Source organism: Sorex araneus, chromosome 1 (assembly GCF_027595985.1).
Source record: "Sorex araneus isolate mSorAra2 chromosome 1, mSorAra2.pri, whole genome shotgun sequence".
Taxonomy (NCBI): domain Eukaryota; kingdom Metazoa; phylum Chordata; class Mammalia; order Eulipotyphla; family Soricidae; genus Sorex; species Sorex araneus.
Genome location: NC_073302.1, coordinates 300644711 through 300663684, shown reverse-complemented (window position 1 = coordinate 300663684; position 18974 = coordinate 300644711). Strand labels below are relative to the sequence as shown.

At 57.4% G+C, this 18974-nt stretch overlaps 1 protein-coding gene across 4 annotated transcripts in view; it reads left to right on the top strand.

Moving 5' to 3' along the window:
• Positions 1 to 18974, top strand: part of MSRA (methionine sulfoxide reductase A) — a 159306-nt gene that overhangs the window by 61270 nt on the left and 79062 nt on the right. The window contains exons 1-2 of one of the 4 annotated variants that reach the window (XM_055132691.1): positions 9222 to 9304; positions 9920 to 9978. The exons of 2 other annotated variants lie outside the window; for them this stretch is intronic. In XM_055132691.1, the coding sequence (XP_054988666.1) occupies positions 9966 to 9978 (13 nt within the window). In that variant the 5' untranslated portion in view covers positions 9222 to 9304; positions 9920 to 9965. Of the gene's footprint in view, positions 1 to 9221; positions 9305 to 9919; positions 9979 to 11883; positions 12023 to 18974 lie in introns of those variants that run through there. One more of the 4 variants, XM_055132679.1, reaches the window with a different exon arrangement.

Below are 18974 nucleotides of genomic sequence, written 5' to 3'. Positions count from 1 at the left end.
AGTGGAGACTCGGCCTGGCCAGCCAGATGCTGATGCTGGCCTCCTTCCCTCCCTGTGCCCAGAGGGACAAGGGGACAGTCAGCAGGATGGGCCCGAGCAGCCAGACTGGACCAGCACTTCTCCTGGGCCGGGGGAGCCAGTGATCTGGGCGCCCTTTCTGCCCTTCTGGGGCACCCCCAGTGGTCCTCTTGGCCTGTCCCCTCCCAGAGACCCCAGAGTCCTGCCTGCCATTGCCCAGCATGCCTTGTGTGGGACCTGCTGCTGGCAGGATGCTTGTGTGCTCAGGTGGAAACCCCCCCACCGCTTCGCGCTGGACAGAGGGAAGTGTGGGGGCGGGGCCCTCTTGGCCTCACCCGGCCAGTGCGTATGTATTCCCGATAGCTCCGCGACGTTCCCTGGACCCGCCTGTGTGGTGTGCAGCCTGGGGGCAGTGGGCAGGAGGTGCAGAGGAAGGACACGGAGCCCTGGCCAGCAGCCCTAGCCAGAGCCGGGCCTTCCCACAGGGGCCCAGAGTGGGAAGGCAGCAGAGAGGGCACCAGGGGTGACGTTCCCAGGGGACATCCCCGTGTCCCTCTAGCACCCGGAGGCAGCGGGGCCCAGCCCCCAGAGGATGGGGCAAACCAACGGGGTGTTCTGGGCCCATGCAGGCTGGGCCCCTGCACTGGCCAGTGGGCGGCCAAGAGGCACACAGGCATCGCCCCCACAGTCCCTGGACTGCGGAATCCTGGTTTTCTCTTGATTATGTGGCATCTGTTGAGGTGGGAACAATGACTGTGAATTCCTATTTTATTTGCTGGCACATCCAGCCGTGCTTGGTCAGGGCTTAATGCTGGCTCTGTGCTCAGGAGTCACTCTGGACGGTGCTCGAGGGACCGTGGGGGTACTGAGGATCGAGCCCAGGTCAGCAGCATGCAAGATAAGAGCCCTCTCCCACCGTATTACTTTGCAGTGAGAGAAGCGGGCTAAGGTGACGCGGGTTTTGGCGTCTGGCGTCTGCCCATTCTCGGACATGGCCAGGAAGTGCCACTGTTCTCCCGGGCTTCGTGAGACCTGGGCACAGACGCGGGGAGCTTCACCGCTGCCGTGCAATTACTCATGGGGGACCAGAGGGAAGGGTGCCCTAACAGGCAGGACTGCTCTCATCAAAGGCTCTGTTGAGTTCTGTGGGAAGCCCAGAGCCTGGCGAACTGCAGGAGGGCGCTCGGGGTGAGTTCCGTGTTCCCAGTGGGCTCCCCGAGCTTTCAGGAGGCCCTTTGTCCTGCTGGCTTGCGAAGAGCTTTCCCCGGGGCAGGAGGCGAGTGGCACAGCTTCACCTCTCCTCGGGAAGTGAGGTCCTGCAAGCAGGGCGGGCAGAGAGACACCGTCTGTGGTATTTGCACCAATATGTGCGCATCGTGATAATTACCGGAGGCATTGTTTGCCATTGTCGCACTATATTAATTATCTATTCCATGATAATTAAATACATAATTCTAAACATCATCCCCAAACAAATTACCTTTTATCAATCGAAACAAACCAATTAAAAATTTCTAAATGCAACCATGTAATCAACAGCTTAATACATGTTAATCATGACCAAAATTTCAATTAATGTGTTATACATGACCTCGACTCTCCAGAAGCACATAGCAACAAAAGAAGCCACCCCACAGCCATCCGGGCTCCGTGATGACAGCCCTGGGGCGGTGGCCGAGGCTGCTCCTCGGCTCCATGCCAGACAGAGACCGGTCAGTATCCGCCAGGCTCGGAGTCCCAGCACTGCAGGTTGCGGGTGCAAAGCGCAGGGGCAGCCTGGTGTGTGGGGAGACTGCCCTCGCTGTGTGTATCTAGACCGTGCTGGACGGACCGGCTGCCCTCACTGTGGATTCAGCGTCAGTGGACAGTCAGTGAGCAGACAGACTCCGCCTACTGTATACCGAACAGTCAGTGGACAGACTGGCTCTGTCCTACTGTGGATTGGACAGTCAGTGGACAGACACGTGGTCCTATTTGTGGCTTGGACAGTCAGTGGACAGGCACTCCATCCTCCTGTGAATCAGTCAGTCAGTGGACAGACACTCCATCCTCCTGTGAATCTGTCAGTGGACAGACACTCCATCCTCCTGTGAATCAATCAGTGGACAGATACTTTATCCTGTGGATCGGACAGTCAGTGGACAGACACTCCATCCTACTGTGAATCAGACAGTCAGTGGACCGACACTCCATCCTCCTGTGAATCAGTTAGTGGACAGATACTCCATCCTACTGTGAATCAGTCAGTGGACAGATACTTTATCCTGTGGATTGGACAGTCAGTGGACAGACACTCCATCCTCCTGTGAATCAGTCAGTCAGTGGACAGACACTCCATCCTCCTGTGAATCAGTTAGTGGACAGACACTCCGTCCTACTGTGAATCAGTCAGTAGACAGATACTCCATCCTACTGTGAATCAGTCAGTGGACAGACACTCTGTCCTCATGGTAGATTGGACAGTCAGTGAACTGACATTCCACCCTACTATGAGTCAGACAGTCAGTGGACCAACACTCTGTCCTCATGGTGGATCAGACAGTCAGTGGACTGATATTCCATCCTGTTGATCAGATAATCAGTGGACAGACACTCCATCCTGTGGATCAGACAGTCGGTGGACCAACACTCTATCCTGCGGATTGGACAGTCAGTGGACTGACACTCCATCCTACTGTGAATTGGATAGTCAGTGGACCAACTTCTATGGCTGCCGGGGACTTGGCAGTGGGGGAGCACGGAAATCTGCGTGTGTGAGCAAATGTGCTGGGGGTCCGGCACGGGCTCTGCTCAGTGGAGCAGGGGGGAGATGCAGAGCGGGGAGCTTCTTCCGTGCTGATGGGGTGGGTGAGGGGAGAACGCCAGAAGGATTGATTCACAGCTGGCCGGTCTGGTCCGCCTCAGGTGGGGATTGCCGGGCCGAGGCACCCTGTTGCCCTCTCTGCGGGCCCTCAGTGGTGCGCTTGAGGCCACAGCGTCGAGGGTCCCTCCTTCTACCTGACTCAGGTGTGTGGTTCTGCACTGCAGCGTCGGTTTTGTAGCCCACTTTTCATCATGAGACGATGTTCTTATTCCTGAGAGAAGCTGTGGAGCTCTGGCTTCCAGAATGCTCTTTCATCTACGGCCATTGCCCTGAAGCAGGGCTCCCCCTCCACACAGCCGCCGTTGGGCTGTGCTGTGGGGTCGGGAGCGTAGTTCTGAATCCTGAAGCGGAAAATCCTCTTAAAATTCAGCACAGTGCACTGGCCTGAAATGGGTGGACAGGAGACTGGATATTTCTCTGTGTCGATGGAGCTCTGTGTGCATGTCTATGAAAATATTATACATATGCAGAGGCACGCACGAGCATATGCATTGGACTGTATGTACATAGCAGAAAATTGGATTGAGTCATAAAAATATAAATGCATCAAGTATAACATCTCTCCTGGAGGAGCTGGGCTGTGTGACTCAGGGTGGTGTGATGCAGAGGGGGTTGGAGCCTGAGCGAGCCTGTGTCCATCTCTCTTGGCCACGTTCCTCGTCTTCACAGGAAGCTGAGTCATGGGGGCCTAAGTCTCTGGGCTCGGCGAGCCCCGGCCCGACCCATTCCGGACTGGGTATTTGGGCTCGGTGGCTCCATCAGCAACTGGGAGCTCAGCATTCTCTTCCTTCCTTAAGAGTCTGCTTGTCTGCAGAGCCCAGCGGTGGCGGCATTTTCTGTTACAAATGGAGAGGGGAGGGTGTCTGCATCCTGCAGAGACCATCGGGAGGAGGCTGGGGATGGGCACAAGCATCCTGTTATTCCCAACATCCAAAGGCAGGAGCAGGGGCACTGCAGGGCACCGTAGGGGTGAGGTGGGAGAGGGCCGGGACTCTTACCCCGCGTCTTACCCGCCGGCTTGTGATTCCGCTTCCCTGGGAGGAACTCAGAGGCCCGGGTCCCTAGGGGCAGGTGGTGGAGTGAGGATTTGGGGGCTACAGGGGAAGCAGGCAGGGAATGGAAGTCCAGTGTGGGCAGGAGGGAGCATGGGAGCCTTCTGGGGGGAGTCATACCCCTGTCTGCCCGCTTAGCACTGTGGAGCTTTGCATAGGTGCGCGGCCTCGATGTCCCTTCTCTGTTCTCAGTCTCACCTGCTAGCCCCCCGTGGAGCAAGGAGGCTAGGGGCCCGCCTGCTGTGTCCACATGGAAGCTTCCAGAAGGCCCTGGGGACGGGAAGAGTGCCTTGTCCTTCCACTGACTTGTCTCCCTAAGTTTCCCTCCACATCTCCTTCCCCACCCTTCCTCCGTGTGTCTCCCTTCTCAGTGCATCCCTCCCCACCCCACCCCACCCCGCCCCAGGCTCATCCCTGGCTCTAATTCCCCTGTGAAGGCATGCGGTAACAGCTGGGGCCATCCAGTGCTGAGGTTAGGAGTTGGTTGCCGGGGTGTGGGAGCACATGGTGGGGGAGCACGGGCAGCCCCCGAGAGAAGAGTGACTGGGTTCTGGAAGCAGCGAGGGAAGTAGCCCCCGCACACTGCGATGGTGTCCTCTGAATCCTGTGTTCTGAGTGCCGACTGGTCACGTCTTTCGGATCAAGGTATTAGGGTGCTCCTTGCCGCCTGCACCTGTCAGAGGTCCCAGCAGGAAAGGACACGGGCATGTCTGCCTTGCCCAGGGAGTCCTGGTGGAGATCTGAGCACACCGCACGCCTGGGGGGGGGGTACTAGGCCCCAATCCTGAGCCCAACTCAAAAAACAAATAAAACTTTGTTTATTGAGAGAAGAAGGGGTGGGGGGGGGGTTGGAGGGAGGGCCAAGATCGAGTACATGCACTCGTGGGGTCTGGGGCCTGGGCTCCCCCGCCCCAAGCCCGCTCCAGCTGTCTAGCCAAGGTCAGCTGAGACTCAGCCGCCCAATTAGGAGCACCAGCTGACTAGGTACCACCACGCTGCTTCCATCACATGAAAGCCTCAAGGCCATGTTTGTGTTCTCTAGGAACAATAAATCTCCATTTAAAATCGAACAATTTCACTGACTTCTTGTGAAATAATGTTAAAGCACGGGTCAAACCTATTCATTGTGTGAAGGTCATCTTAAGAAAATTACTTACGTATCGAGAAAGAGTTTTAATTTTTTTCCTTGGAAACAGTGATGTATTGTTTCTATGGAAATTGGAACCCTGTTCTTTAAGTGCTCTGCGATGTTGATTCATTAAAGCTTAGCGTTCCCTATTTCAATACCGCAGGTACTGTAAAATTTAATGTCAGCACTAACTTAATAGAGCTGGTTCTTATGTATGTTTTGGTATTATCTTAAATTCACATATTGAGAGAACAAGAGCAGTTTTATGAGTGGCCGAGTCATTAAAAAGATCTCTTTATCCTCAGCCTACCAAAGAGCTCTGTATTTAAAAAGTCAAGTACACACGGGATGTAGTCTGATAACAAAAGGAAGTATAAGGAAATGGTGGACTTTGGAAAAAAGCAAGCTCATGACGGCAGTGATGAAATTCTGAAGCCATTTTGTGTCTCTTAGAGTGAATGAGTAACTGTTGTGCCGGGAATGAGGATTCGCTCTGGAAGGAGGGACACGAATATGGACAAGAAGAATCCAGGAAAGGACCTTAGGGTGTTGGATTAGAGTAGAAAGTACCAGAATGAACTTGTGTTCTCCATACGTATGCATGTACACAGCACACACATGCCCACATGCTCACTTGTGAATGCATGTGGACATGTAATGCAAGGGCACACATGCCCTGACAGGCACACAGAAGTGCACACATTCCACACGCACACACACAATTCATATGCATGTCCACATGCCCGTGTGACTGCTGATACACTTGCACACACACATACATACATACTGCATGTCCGTATGTGTGCACACACATACACATACATGTCTGTCCATATGCCCACATGATGGCAGATGCACATGTGCACACATGATATACACATGTGCATGTCCACATGCCCACACCCGCTCCTACACACAGCCCCCATACATGAGTGCAGACACCACACACACACACACACACACACACACACACAGAAGCACACACACATTTGTGCACACACACATGTGGCTAGCTGTGAGCACTGCAGGAGTCTCAAACTGGTGAGCCTCTTGCTTACTCAGCCAGGCCTCTGCATGCAGAGCCCATGAAAAGAAATGCATGCATGTGAAAGCCGGGGCCTGAGGTCGCAGCTGTGCAGAAGCATGGGGACGGACTCCTCACGGTCGCCAATGCCGGCCTGTCGGAGCATCAGGAAGGACTCTGGGTGATGGCCATGCTAACGCTGAATGGAAAGAGTGTGACGGCTCAGCCTGAGGTGATGCGGAGGCAGGGGGCCCGCCTCAGAGAAGATTTTATCACAGACCAGAGGGGCTCCTGGAGTGGAGACTGTCGTCTGCTGAGGAGAGTGTGAGCGTGGGCCCGCAGGAGAAGGCGGCTGCTGTTCTCGCGCCTCAGAGAAAGAAACACCCCGTGCTCTGGGGAGCCGCCACCACCCCTCTGTAGCCCGCTTGCAGCTGATGGCCTTCCTGGGTTCCGAGACCCCTCCCCAGGCCAGAGGGAGGTGACAGACAGTGCAGGGTGGGGACAGGCTCCTGTCACCGTGGGTGACCAGCTGGTGGACAGGATGGAGCTGGGGGACACAGACATACCGCCAGGTGCTGGGGGACAGTGGGGGGGGCCTTGGAGTGTGAGCTGCGTCAGACACATAGATGTGGGCCGATGTCCATGTGTTTGGGGGTCACTAGGAAGAGGATCCTTTTGTACACATGTACACATGTGCATGTCCACATGCCCACACCCCCCCCTACACACAGCCCCATACGTGAGTGCAGACACTCAGACACACACAGAAGCACACACACATTTGTGCACACACACGTATGCACACACATTGGCTAGCTGTGAGCACTGCAGAAGCCTCAAAACTGATGAGCCTCTTGCTTACTTAGTCAGGCCTCACCCATCATTCTTGGGGGATGCTCGTTGGAGCAGGGTGGCTTAGTGGGCTGTGTCGTATCCACTTGGGGGTGGTTTGGTACAAAGAAAGCGTGTTCACCTGTGTTCATATGTGTCAGTGTACATGGGAGCAAAAAAGTCACCACATCGCTCACAGGTGGCTCATTTAGTCCTTTGTTCATTAGACACTGGGCCAGGGGATCCAGCAAAGAAAAAAGAATTTTAAAAAGTGGTTTTTAAATCAAGCTCGTGTGGGGACCAGAGCGATAGGACAGCGGGGAGGGCATTTGCCTTGCATGCAGCCAACCCAGGTTCAATCCCCAGCATCTCACAGGGTCCCCTGAGCACTGCCAGGGGTGATTCCTGAGTGCAGACCCAGGAGTAACCCCTGAGCATCACTGGGTGTGACCCAAAAAGCAAACAAAACAAAACAAAACAAAATAAAAAAAGCAAATCAAGCGTGTGTGTGTGTGTGTGTGTGTGTGTGTCTGTTTGTTTATGTTTTCCAGATGATAAGTGTCATGAAAAATGACTTTATGCTAGAAGTTTATGAACCAGGAGTAAATGTAAGGGAGTTGGGTAACTAGTGCAGAGTTGGGTGGAAGGAGAGAGGGTAGAGAGAGGAGGGAGGAGGAGAGAGAGGGAGAGAGGGAAGGAGGGAGGAAGGGAGAGGGAGAGAGAGAGACACACACACACAGAGTGCTTGTGCACTTGTGGAACTTCACATAGGTGCCAGATGAGATTAATTTGAGGCCAGATTGGCAGGTGGCAGGGGAAGGTGTGCCGAGGGGTGTGGGTGCACCCCGAATGGCTGGGCCAAGGAGGCCGGTGGGCTTTGTGCATGAGAGCTGGCACCTGACCTGCTCTCAGGAATCCCAGGAGCATTATGGATGCCCAGGGTGGGGGTGCATCGGGAGCTGTGGGGAAACTTGGGCCCCCATTGTCGTGGGACAGAGGCTGTTTCCAGGATTCCTGGGGAGCTGTAGGCGGTGGGTGCTATGGGGAGCTCGGGCGTGGGGGAGGAGTGCCCAGGTTGAGAGTCCAGCAGCAGGGCCAAGGCTGGGACTGAGGGAGGAGCCCGTAGACGGCTCTGGGGTCTTGAGCCGGAGACCCGGGTGGGAGCTGCTGTGCACATTGGCTGCTGTGTGTCGTGTGCCCCAGGTCCAGGCCCCACTGGGGAGGCAGCCTCATGACCTCAGTCCTGTCCTGGTCTTCAGGTGCAAATATTGGGGCCTGGGAGAGCACTGTCAAGGGAGCCTGGCCCGTGTTTCTCCTTCTGAAAATGTTTGGTTCGGAGGATGCTTGGAACCGGGATGTCTCGCTGCTGGACCCCGGTCCAGGAAACGGGGCGCCCACAGTCGCCACCTTTAAACCCCAGTGCCGGGGCGTTGGAGGGGTCGTGTTCCCGGCCGGGGGACTTTCTTGCTGGATGGCTGGGGGTGACCTTTGAGGGAAAACTCTGCTTCTCCAGGACGAAGTCAGATCTTTGCAGAAACCCTTCCAAAGCCGCTGCCTGCTGGCTGCGTTGCCGGGCTTGGAATCAGGCGCTTCCCTTCGTTTTGTTCTCTGTGCTTTGTTGACTCAAAGTGCAAAGGAACCCATTTGCAGCGCACAGAATCGGGCCACCGCCTTCAGCCGGTGACAGAGGAAACGGGGTAGAAAGAACGCAAAATGGCAGCAGCCAGAAGGCGGCCCCTCCCGAAATGGCTTTATCCCTGTGTTCAGGATGCGGCCAGGGGAGCCGGCCTGCTCCCTCTTTCTTCCCTTCGCCAGCTTAATCAGAGAGGACGGGCAGAGAGATTTTCGTTTTTAAAATATGAGCCCAACGAGTGACTTGAATTCCAAACAAACAAATGTATAAATTCACTTACGGTCGTGGAATAAATGGAAGTAATTACGACTGCATTAGAGGGGCATTAATTAACACGGCTGCTTCTTCGTGTGTAATTATGTCCAATAATAACAGCCATAAAGCGTCCGGAGCGAGAGTGCGGGGCTGCTCCCTTCCTCGGTGACAGCCGCCCACCCCAGCACCCCCAGCTTCGGGCCAGGCTGGGTGCATCTAATGCCGCCTCCGCCGCTGTGCCATAAATCCCCTCTGCCCAGCAGGCCACCGGCTCCGTTCCTCAGCGTGCTGATGAGAATGTGCATAGAGTGAAAGATCATCTGTCTCCCCGCGTCGTCCCCAGCGGCTTTGTTCCCTGCTTGCGGAGGCTGTTCCCTCGCACAGGAAGGGTGCCCTGGCGCTGAGGGAGCATCTGCATTAGCCACTCGGGTGATGGGTCCCCGAGTGATGCTGAACCTGACTCACCGGGACAAAAGCCACCCACGTGCCAGAACTCTAAGTAGGCCAGGACTGGGGTAGCTTTAAACAACGGTGTTTGGGAAGGAGGGAGAGGGAGGGAGAGAGAGACAAAGGAAGAGACAAAGGAAGAGAGACAAAGGAAGAGAGACAGGGAGAGAGAGAGGGAGAGAGAGAGAGAGAGGGAGAGAGAGAACAGGGAGAGAAGGAGGGAGAGAGAGAGAGGGACAGGGTTGGGGGCAGAGGGACAGGGAGAGTGGGAAGAGGACAGGGGAGGACAGAGAGAGAGGGAGAGAGAAGGAAGGAGGGAGAGAGGAAGGAGAGAGAGGAGAAGAGGGAGACGGGGAGAGAGGAAGAGGTACAGGGAGAGAGAGGGTGGGGGAGAGACAGGGAGGGGAGAGAGGGAGAGGAAAACACTCTCAGAAGCAGCCCAGTGTCATGGAGAAGGGACAGGCGCCATCTGTCTACTGTGCCGGCGTCACAGTAGTAACGACAGAGTTGAAAGACCAACAGCATACACCTGGAACACAGGCAGAATCTAAAACATAATAGTAGTTTCCCCTCCCCCTTAGACAGTGGCCCTCAATCCTGCTGACATAAAAGGGCCACTTGAGGAAATTTCAAAAAGTACCAATGCCCAAACACTACCTTAACGCAGTGAGGCCAAGGCCTGGTATTCCGAAAGAGCTCCCTGGGTAATTCCAATGCAGCCTTTTGGTAAGTACCGCTGTTTTTTTTTCTGCAGTAAAATGCATTTGTTTTGCATTTAAACTTAATGAGAACTCTCTTCTCTCCAACATATTACCTTCTCAGGGCTTAGCCCTCTTCTCCCCTCACCTCCCCCCACGCACAGACACACACACAGACACACAGACACAGACACAGACACACACACACACACACACACATACACACACACACACACTACAGACACATTCAGACACACACAAACACATGCACACACACAGACATAGGCACACACGTGGGCACAGACACACACACGCAGAGTGGAACTTGGAACCCCACCAAGTTCGAGACCTTGGATTCCGGCTGGTTCCTGGCCAGCCCAGCCAGAAGAGAGGCAGGGATGGCAAGGGTGGGCCATCCCTGCCTCTCTTCTGGCTGGGCCACGCCTCACCTGGCGGCATTGAGGAGCCCTGCAGCGTGGATGTGCCCTGGGCTGCTGCCCTGTGCCAACACCAGTCCCAGCTGAAAGCGTGTGTCGGCCTGTCCACTCTCCGGACAGCGGAGTGGCCTCTCCCATCCTCTGGAGAAACCAGTCCCGGAGGCCAAGGCCTGCGCCAGGATTCCGGCTGCTCCGGGGCTGGTGGGCTTCCAGAGTTGGCCCCCTCAGCTGGGTTGGTGGCTCTGGGCTTGCCGAGAGGCCAGCTGTGAACTGGGGGCAGCGTAGACCCTCTGCAAGGAAAGGAACCAAGGCTGGGGTATAGGTGCCATCCTGTCTGCTGGGTCCGAAGATGCTTGCGGGACCCCGGGACAGCCCCTCCAGATGTGCCCCGGCAGTGTGCTGGTGTCCCTGGGACTGTGCCCCGGCCCCTCACAGGCTCCCAGACACCTTGGACCCCTCCTGCCCAGTCCTGGCCGCTGGAGGATAATTGTGCAGTAGTGCAGAGAAGCACCCGAGTTCAGTACCCAAACTCCTGGCATCTGCCTCCCTCCTCCCCACCCCTGCAACCCTGCCCTGCCCCAGAGCCCCGCCCTCCTCACAGGGAATGGAAATGTTTTGTCTGGAAATGGGTGGACGTGACAGACTTGACCAGGACTCTGTGGCATCTGCGTGGGCAAGGTCAGATGCCAGGATGTGAGCTGGAACATGGGGCTGGTGATCAAAGGCCCCCCCTCAACCCCCACCCCGCGTCTGTTCCCATTGTTTGAGTGGCAGGAGGCAGCCAATCACATCATGATCTCGGGACCGAGATCGTCAACGTACAGCGTTATTAACATATAAAAGACTTACGGGCAGATCGCTTTTAAGTATGACAGGGCTTCAGAATGTGTTTCATCTGAGAACAGGGAAAAAGATTTTGCAGGGTGGGGAGTGGGGGTGGCTTATCAGCAGGGCCACGGTGGGGGGGGGGTTGAGTATTTCTTGCCTTTAAATCTGCATGAATATGCATGTGTGCGCTGCATGATAATGGTGCTCTCGCAGCCCCGAGATTAACGGAGCTTTTACTCTAGCTGCTCTCGCATGTAGATTCAGAGCAGGCAGACTGGGAGTGTGCAGGCTGACCCCAAGTTCACAGGCTGACCCCGAGTCACAGGCAGCTCTGGCCTGTGCCTCAGGCATGCCGTGGCGCCTTCTGCTGTGGAAGGTGGCAGCACTTTACCTCAGGGCTCCCTGGTGCCTGGGCCAGGCCTCTGAGCTTTCTGGGAGCAGGGGGCTGGCCCTGGGACCCCCCTGGGACCCCCCAGAGCCGTTGTCCTTGGCAGCAGCCCTTCCTTAGTGTAGACAAGCCCGACTTTGTCTGTCCTGGGGGAGGCGCTGGGGTCTCCCCTGCCCTGTGGTGGGCGGCTGCTCCCACAGTGCTGGGGACAGCATGTGCTCTCTGCCCTTCGCTCTGTCTCCCGTAACAGAGCCGCTGCATGTTGGTGGGTGCGAGGCCCCCCTAGGCGGCTGGCATGGACTCCCGTGGGAGTCCTCTCTTCCTGGGAGACTCCATTCCTGGGAAGAGTGAAAATACATACGAAACTGACCTTGGCGACCCTGTGGCCAGGTGGCCGCTGGCCCGGACAGCACGAGCAAGTAAACGAGAGCCGCCGTCCCCGGGTGAACCCTCCTCTGACTCCCTAGCGAGATGTGTCTCTGTCCGGGCGGGTGGGGGGCAACCCTGCAGTGGTGGGTAGAGCCACGCCAGCAGGGTAGAGTGGAGGTGAAGTCGGCACACATACCCCACCCTCAGCCCCTGTGTCTTCTCCCAGACGGGGTGTTGCGGGGCAAGGGCTACGGTGGACGCGGCTTCCACACCAGTGTCCCAGGGGGAGGTGTGGGGACAAAGGCAGTGAGGGGGAGGGACCTGGCCTGAGTAGCCATCCCCTGGTGGTCGGCAGTGCTAGGTCACGTGGGGTGGGCCGGGGGTTCTGCATCTGAGACCAGCAGGGGTGTGAGCTGGGGGCGGTTGGGGGCCAGGTAGGGCGGGGTGTGGGGGCAGCGGCACAAGGGGCTGTGGGGCCTATCTCCGGGGCAGACCTGAAGCCGGGTCCAGGTGTGGTCAGTGGAGGACGGCGGGAGGAGAGAGAGGCCCAGAGGAGACGGGATTCCCACTTGGCGCCGCTGAGGGTGGGGGGTGTGGGAAGGTGATCCTTGGCCTGAGACAGAGGGTGGGCTCGAGCCAGGGGCCAGCCCGGCGAGACAGGGGGGCGGGTGGCAGCCTGCACTTTTAGGGGGTGCTGAGCGTTCTGGGCAGGGGACGAGCCGGGCGGCCGGTACGGCCGTGTCTCGCAGACTGCGGACTCAGGTCCCACCACCAGCATTCCTGGCTTCCCCGGGCACAGGAGAGGCCGCGTTCTGCTCCGCCTCACGGGGGGTGCGCCGTGGGCCGTGGGGAGGTCAGCCTGGAGTCAGCAGCTCGTGGCCGTCCCTTCCCTGGAAGTGGCTCTTCCGCCTCGGCCTTGGTGGGGAGCACCTGGTGGCCGTGACCAGGGAGGACTCAGCGCAGGGGGCAGGCTGGTGGGCAGTGGTGCACAGAACAGCAAGTGGAAGAGGGGGCACACCGAGGGACCGCGGAGAGCAGGCGGAACGTTCTAGACTGAAAGCAGGGCCCCCACGCAGGCCTCTCGGAGCAGCAGAGCTCTGTGCTCTGTCCCAGCCTCGCCTGGCACCAGCTGCTGTGCTGGACACTCTCGGGTCTGAGCGTGGCTGAAAGAAGCCAGCCTGGAGCCGCAGGGCTGCCCGGCCCCGTGGTCCCCCCCGTGTGTCACTCCATAGCCACGGGGTAGCCAGAGTGCTCGAGGCTGGCGGCTCCTCGGACTCTGTCCGGGCGAGAGAGGCCCACGGCCCTGCTTCTCCACGGGCACGGCTGCTTCCAGGCATGCCGGCTCCCGCGTGGGCCCTGTGCCCGGGACGCTTCCTGCCCGTCTCCCGTCTGGGCTGGCAGCCAGGCCCAGCTTCTGGAGACGCGCAGCCTCCCGGATGGCGCCCGCGGCCTGCAGCTCCTTCTTTGTCTGTCTGTCCTCTCCTCCGCATTTCCCTGCCGTCGCTTCGGGAGCCAGTGGCCGTGCCCCGGCACGACCCCATTTGCTTAGCGCCAGCCTTGCCTGGGCGTAGACAGAGCAGCCAAGGAGTGGACCGTGTGGACAGGGCGGCCCGGCCTGTGGGGCTGGAGCCCCTCTCTCCTCGCCCCGTGCCCAGCTGGGCAGATCCCCGGACGTGAACTCACATGCAGGACACCCAGCCCTGCAGTGCCCCCGAAGGGATGGGGGATGGGAGCAGCCCCATGGGGGTGTGAGGGAAGCCAGAAGGGCTGAGGCAGGGCTGTGGGCCTCGAGGCAGCAGCCAGTCCAGTGCCTTGTGCCCTCTTGGTCCTGGCCTCATCCTACCCTGTAGCCTCTTCTCTGCTCCCCTCATCTGCCAGCCACCCGCCACACCCCTCCTGAGCTCAGGAGTCAGCCCCCAACCCTGAATTCTCCTCGTTCCTTCTTCTCTCCTGGGGGTGGGAGTGGGTTCCCACTGGGTCCTGCACCCGCTCTTCAGAGCTTACTGGACATACCCCACTCTGTGGGGGCCAGTCCTCGTGGGGCCTTGAGGAAGTGACCTGTGAGACCTCTGCCTGTTGGGAATGTCAGGAGTCCCCAGAAACCCAGACTCATCATCACCTTCAAACAGCCCTCGGGGCCCCCAGACCCAACATCACAGCTGTCTCGCACACCCCTTGCCTGAGCGGACTTGGGCATCCCAAGCCGTGCCCAGGAGGGAATATGTGGACACACATGGGGTCACATCATGTGTGCTGATCACTGAGATTCTAGACGAGTGAAATATTTTAACACTCTGGGTGGAAAATGCTTGAAGGGGGGGCAGGGGGCTCAGAGAGACCAGCTGGCAGCCCCTCACCTTTCCCCTGTGTCCCCTCCCCCATGTCCCAGGTGCCTTCTGCCACCATGCTCACATCGTCCCCACCCCAACTGGTGGACTCATGTGACCCCAAGTGTTTGCCGGTGACAGTCCCGCCCCTCAGCGTGGGGAGAGAGCTTGGCAGAGCTGGCTTCTGACCCTGACGTGGGCTTTCCCCAGCCTTCCCGCTGCCCTCTGCCTTGTCACCATGCACGCATCCCCAACCTGGAGCTCCATCGACACCTGGCTTCATGCCTGTCCCTTCTGAGTCTCCTCTCTGGCCTTCCTGCCCGTCCTGTCCCCGGCCGTCTGCTCTGGTCAGAGGCTGCCGCCGGCCCCCGGGCAGCTCTGCCCTGCTGTGTCTGTCGGCTCTGGCCTCCTAAGCTGGTGCCAGGACCTCTTGATGGCAGGGCTGCATCTCCCAAGCGCGTTTCCCCCGTCTCTAGAGTGGAGGCGCTGTTCTGGCAGAAGGCTGGGCCGAGCGCCTTGGCCGAGGACTGATCATCCTTCCTGCCCATGTGAGATTCTGGGCACCATTTTGCTTTCACCGAGCAGGCCGTTCTTATTTTGTGTTTCGAATCATCGTCCGTGGCCTTGCCTCTCTGCCAGGCTTCTTGATATTTGATTCCTCCTCACAGCCTGTGTCGCAGAGTGGGAGAAGGCCACTGCGTTTTCTTCTGTTTTGTCTTTTATCAGCGTTTTGTTCTTCCTGCAGCTTTGCCTGAGTCATCAGTATCGGCCTAATGGGCTGGAACGGCCGAGCCGAGTGGTAATTACTTTCTCTGGTGCTGATGGCCCAGATGAGGATAGAACTTATTAGATCTGTAATAATGGAAATCTGTGTTTAATGCAGATCTTTTAAGCAGTCTGAAACGATCTCAAATTCATCTCTCTTTGCCATATGTTAAAATGTCACATTATGGTTTTAAAATTCAGGACGAGAACTGAACTTGCAGGAGAAGGCTGCCTGTGGAAAGTTCTCAAATCTGTGTCTTCCAAACGGCAGCATTTGTTCGGTCCAAAGCTAGCCTTGGAGCAGAGGGACCCGTGTGGGGACCACGGGCACTGGGCCTCAGGTCAGAGGACAGGGCGGAGGGCTTGCATGGGGTGGCAGAGACCTGGATGCAGGAGTCTGGGGTTTGGGCACCCACCCAGGTCAAGGGTCCGGCGTCCACGGGCAGCCGAGGCGGGCCACAAGCCACGTGCAGTGCCAGCGCCATTGGGGCTATTTCCTTCTCCTTCCACGAGAAGGTTAGAGACAAGTCTGACCAGAGTGACTTGTGTGGGAGACACTCTGAAGACCAAGCCAGGGTCAGTGGTCAGTGTCCACGGCCTGGGGCCCTCTCAGTGCCTCACGTCCAGCCCAGTCATCGCTTCTTTCTTGTTGCCCCGAAGTGATTCTGCAGCATCCAGCTTCCGCTCTGAGGATAGTGCGTCCGGAGGACAGGCATGGGGCCCTGGCCACCCCCAGCTCCAGTCAGGAAGGGCCAGAGGGTCCCAGTGCAAGTCATTTCCCAGCAGACTTTCTCGGCGGCCAATGAATGCCGGCTCTCTGCACTTGGTGACTGACCTGTGGGCATCGCAGCTTCTCCTTGAAGCTGGAAAACTCCTCGGCCGTCGCCACTGAGAGGGCAGGCACTGGGTGGAGACCCGGCCACTCCAGCTCACTGCCCAGGACAGGGCCTGCTGACCCACTGCCTTGCAGACGGCTCCCCGAGCTGTGCTGTTCAGTTGGCGGCGCTGTCGCCACTTCCTGATGTCCAGGTTCCTCGCTGAGGCCTGTCTTGTGAGCAGGGATGGCCAGACTAATGGCCTCCCCAAGGGCCGTGAGAGAGCCAGTTCACGAGGCGCTCACCACAGGTTCTTATAGCCCGTGTTTCTGACACAAGGACACACAAAACACGGGAGATTCTTCTGGGTAACCAGGTGTGCCGCTCATAGCTGGTGTTTGTTGGCATTTTTACAAACAGGTCGACTTATTTCTAGCAGCAGCCCCCGAGGACCCTGGGACTTTTTTTTTTTCCAATTTTTATATATTTTATTTTCGTAAAGTAGTTTACAATAGTTCTTTACAGATAATATTTAAACACTAATCCCACCACCAACCACCTTCCCACCACAATAAGAGGGAAGTGTGTGAAGGCTGTTGTATTTCATTCTGGAGCCACTTAAGCCCATAGATAGAGAATACAAACAAATATGTTAAAAACCAAACAAATGTGTGCTACTTTTGGTGCGTAAGTGGGCTAGAGTGTAAGAGTTCTCACGCTCCAGGAAATTCTGTGTCGCTCTCTTCCAGGAGCTTTATTTCATAGTCTCTGGGTCTTGGCCATTGGTGAGATTACATGGCGCCATGGCAGTTTGTGGGTGTGACTACCAAGGTACTGGAAAACTGGGGAGCTGGGGGGAGGAGCTCCGATCCGAGCGGGCTTGGAGATCTCAGTCACAGGTTTTTGCATACCTGGGTTTTTCTGCCAGTTCCCTCTTGAGTGAGGCTCTTCCGAGCATGTGGCGAGTGGCCTTGAGCTTGGCGACGGTTGGGTTCTGGAGGTTTTCAGCTGCTGGGGTTCTACTTAGGACGGGGAGGGAAACTCAATCTGCCCCCCTCCGAGGTGCCCCGGTGAAGACAGCCTGGCATGGGGTCAGGACATTCTGTCCCTGGGACTTCTTAAAACCCATATTTGGGCCGAAACTCAATCTGCCCCCCTCCGAGGTGCCCCGGTGAAGACAGCCTGGCACGGGGTCAGGACATTCTGTCCCTGGGACTTCTTAAAACCCATATTTGGGCCGAGCAGCACTGCAGCTTCGGTCTTGGGCACTGGGTCGAGGCACCGCGCTCCCCGCATTGTAACCACATCACTTGAGAACCCGTCAGCTGGCAAATGTCTGCAGACTAGAAGGGGCCTAGGGGGCCCCCGTGGGGAAAATGGCCTGGAAAACGCTCAGTGGCTTCTCCCACCTGCCCCACAGCTGGACCCAGCGCCCGAGACTCCTCACCCCAGAGACAGAAACAAGTTCTTTCCATCCGACCGGCTCCTAATGAGAACATCTATTTCTGGGCCCGCCTAACTTGGTGATTGGATCCAAGCTCCGAGTCTTGTTTGTAAGGAGGCTGCCTAATTACCCGTGACATTTCCAGTGTCTGTATTGTCCTTGAGCAGAGAGGGCATGCTGCTCGGCAGGCCCCAGGGCGTACACACTGTTCCTGCTGGTACCTCCCAGGGCGATGCACCCAGACAGTGAAGCCCAGAGGGGTCTTGGCTGTGCAGCAACCCCGCCCCTAGCAGGAAGGGGGCCTAAAAGACCTGTCGGCTCTAGCCTTGCTCATGTTGTCGCGCCCCAGTGACCATGGGGTTCTCGGCAGCGCTGCGGCACCAGGCCCAGCGTTTTCTGATGGGAGCAGCTCGAGGTCACGTGGCCAGACCTTTTGGAGTCAGGACATCCATTCTGGAGACTCAGCTTTGCTTTATTCTGTTGAAATGCCGCGTCACCCCGGCCGGGGAGAAGGCAGTGCCGAGCAAGGATGGGGCGTTCCTGAGGTCCGGCCCCTGCCGAGGGCCAAGATGCCCAAGGGTAGTTCTGAGTCTGCAGCAGGAAGGCGACCGCGGTCTCAGCAGGACTGAGAGGGGCAGGGTGGCAGGTCCTCTGCTTCCCGCTGAGCTTTGGGGGTTCCTCTTCTCTCCTGTCCATCCTGGAGGGACGGGGCTGCTCCCACTGAGCCCCAGGGCTGGGTGTCCTGTGGCTGTGTCTCTTCCTGCCAGCCCCCACTGGCCAGCGTCCCGTTCACTCTGAGAACCTCGGTCTGCCCCTTGCCCTGGTGTCTCACAGCTGCCCGCAGGCCAGTGGGTTTTTTTTTTCTCATCATTGAAAACTTACTGCTGTTTCTATTGTTGCCGTCAGAGTGTCTTAATAAAATTGTTAATATCCTGGTCTCCATAGTAACTCGGCGACAAGTGACGACTATCATCTATTTTTAAAAAAGAGAGCAAATTTTAAAGTTCAAGCAAGTGAAGGTTCCCAAGGGCTCTGCCAGCCTGTGGGTCCTGGGTGCTTTCCCCGGTGGAGGGAATGAGGGGGGGACCTCAAGGCGTGCTGCACCAGGGCCGTGTTCTAGCCGCAGAGGGCAAGCCAAGAGGACTATCTGACCGAGACGTCGGTGTGGAGCCTTCTTGTCTGAGGCCCCTGTACACGATGGCCTCCCCGCCATGCTCAGGCCCCGCCTGCCAGCACCCACAGTGACCGGAGCGTTCTGAGGGCTGGGCCAGGAGCTTCCAGAAAGAGCCGTGCTCTCTGCGGTCAGTTTGGCTGGGAAGGTGAAGCACCAGGTCAGGGTGGGGACCCCTGACTCTCCCCTCCCCGCACGGAGGGTCTGTCCTGAGCCTCCTGACTGGCCGTGTGAACCCCCCAGCTGGGACAGCCAGGACACACTGTCTGGTTCCCGGCCACCTCCCATGGAGCATTGCCTTCTGGGTAGCCAGACATGGAGCGTCGCTGAGAGGCGGGGTTGGGACGCCGCATCTGTCAGTGCCCAGCGGTTGTGACTTACTCCAAGGCAGGCTGGCCCCGAGCACCAAGCATGCGTCATCCCGGTTTCTTAGTTTCCTCGAATGCTAAATAGGTTATCATTTTTTTTTTATTTTAAAAA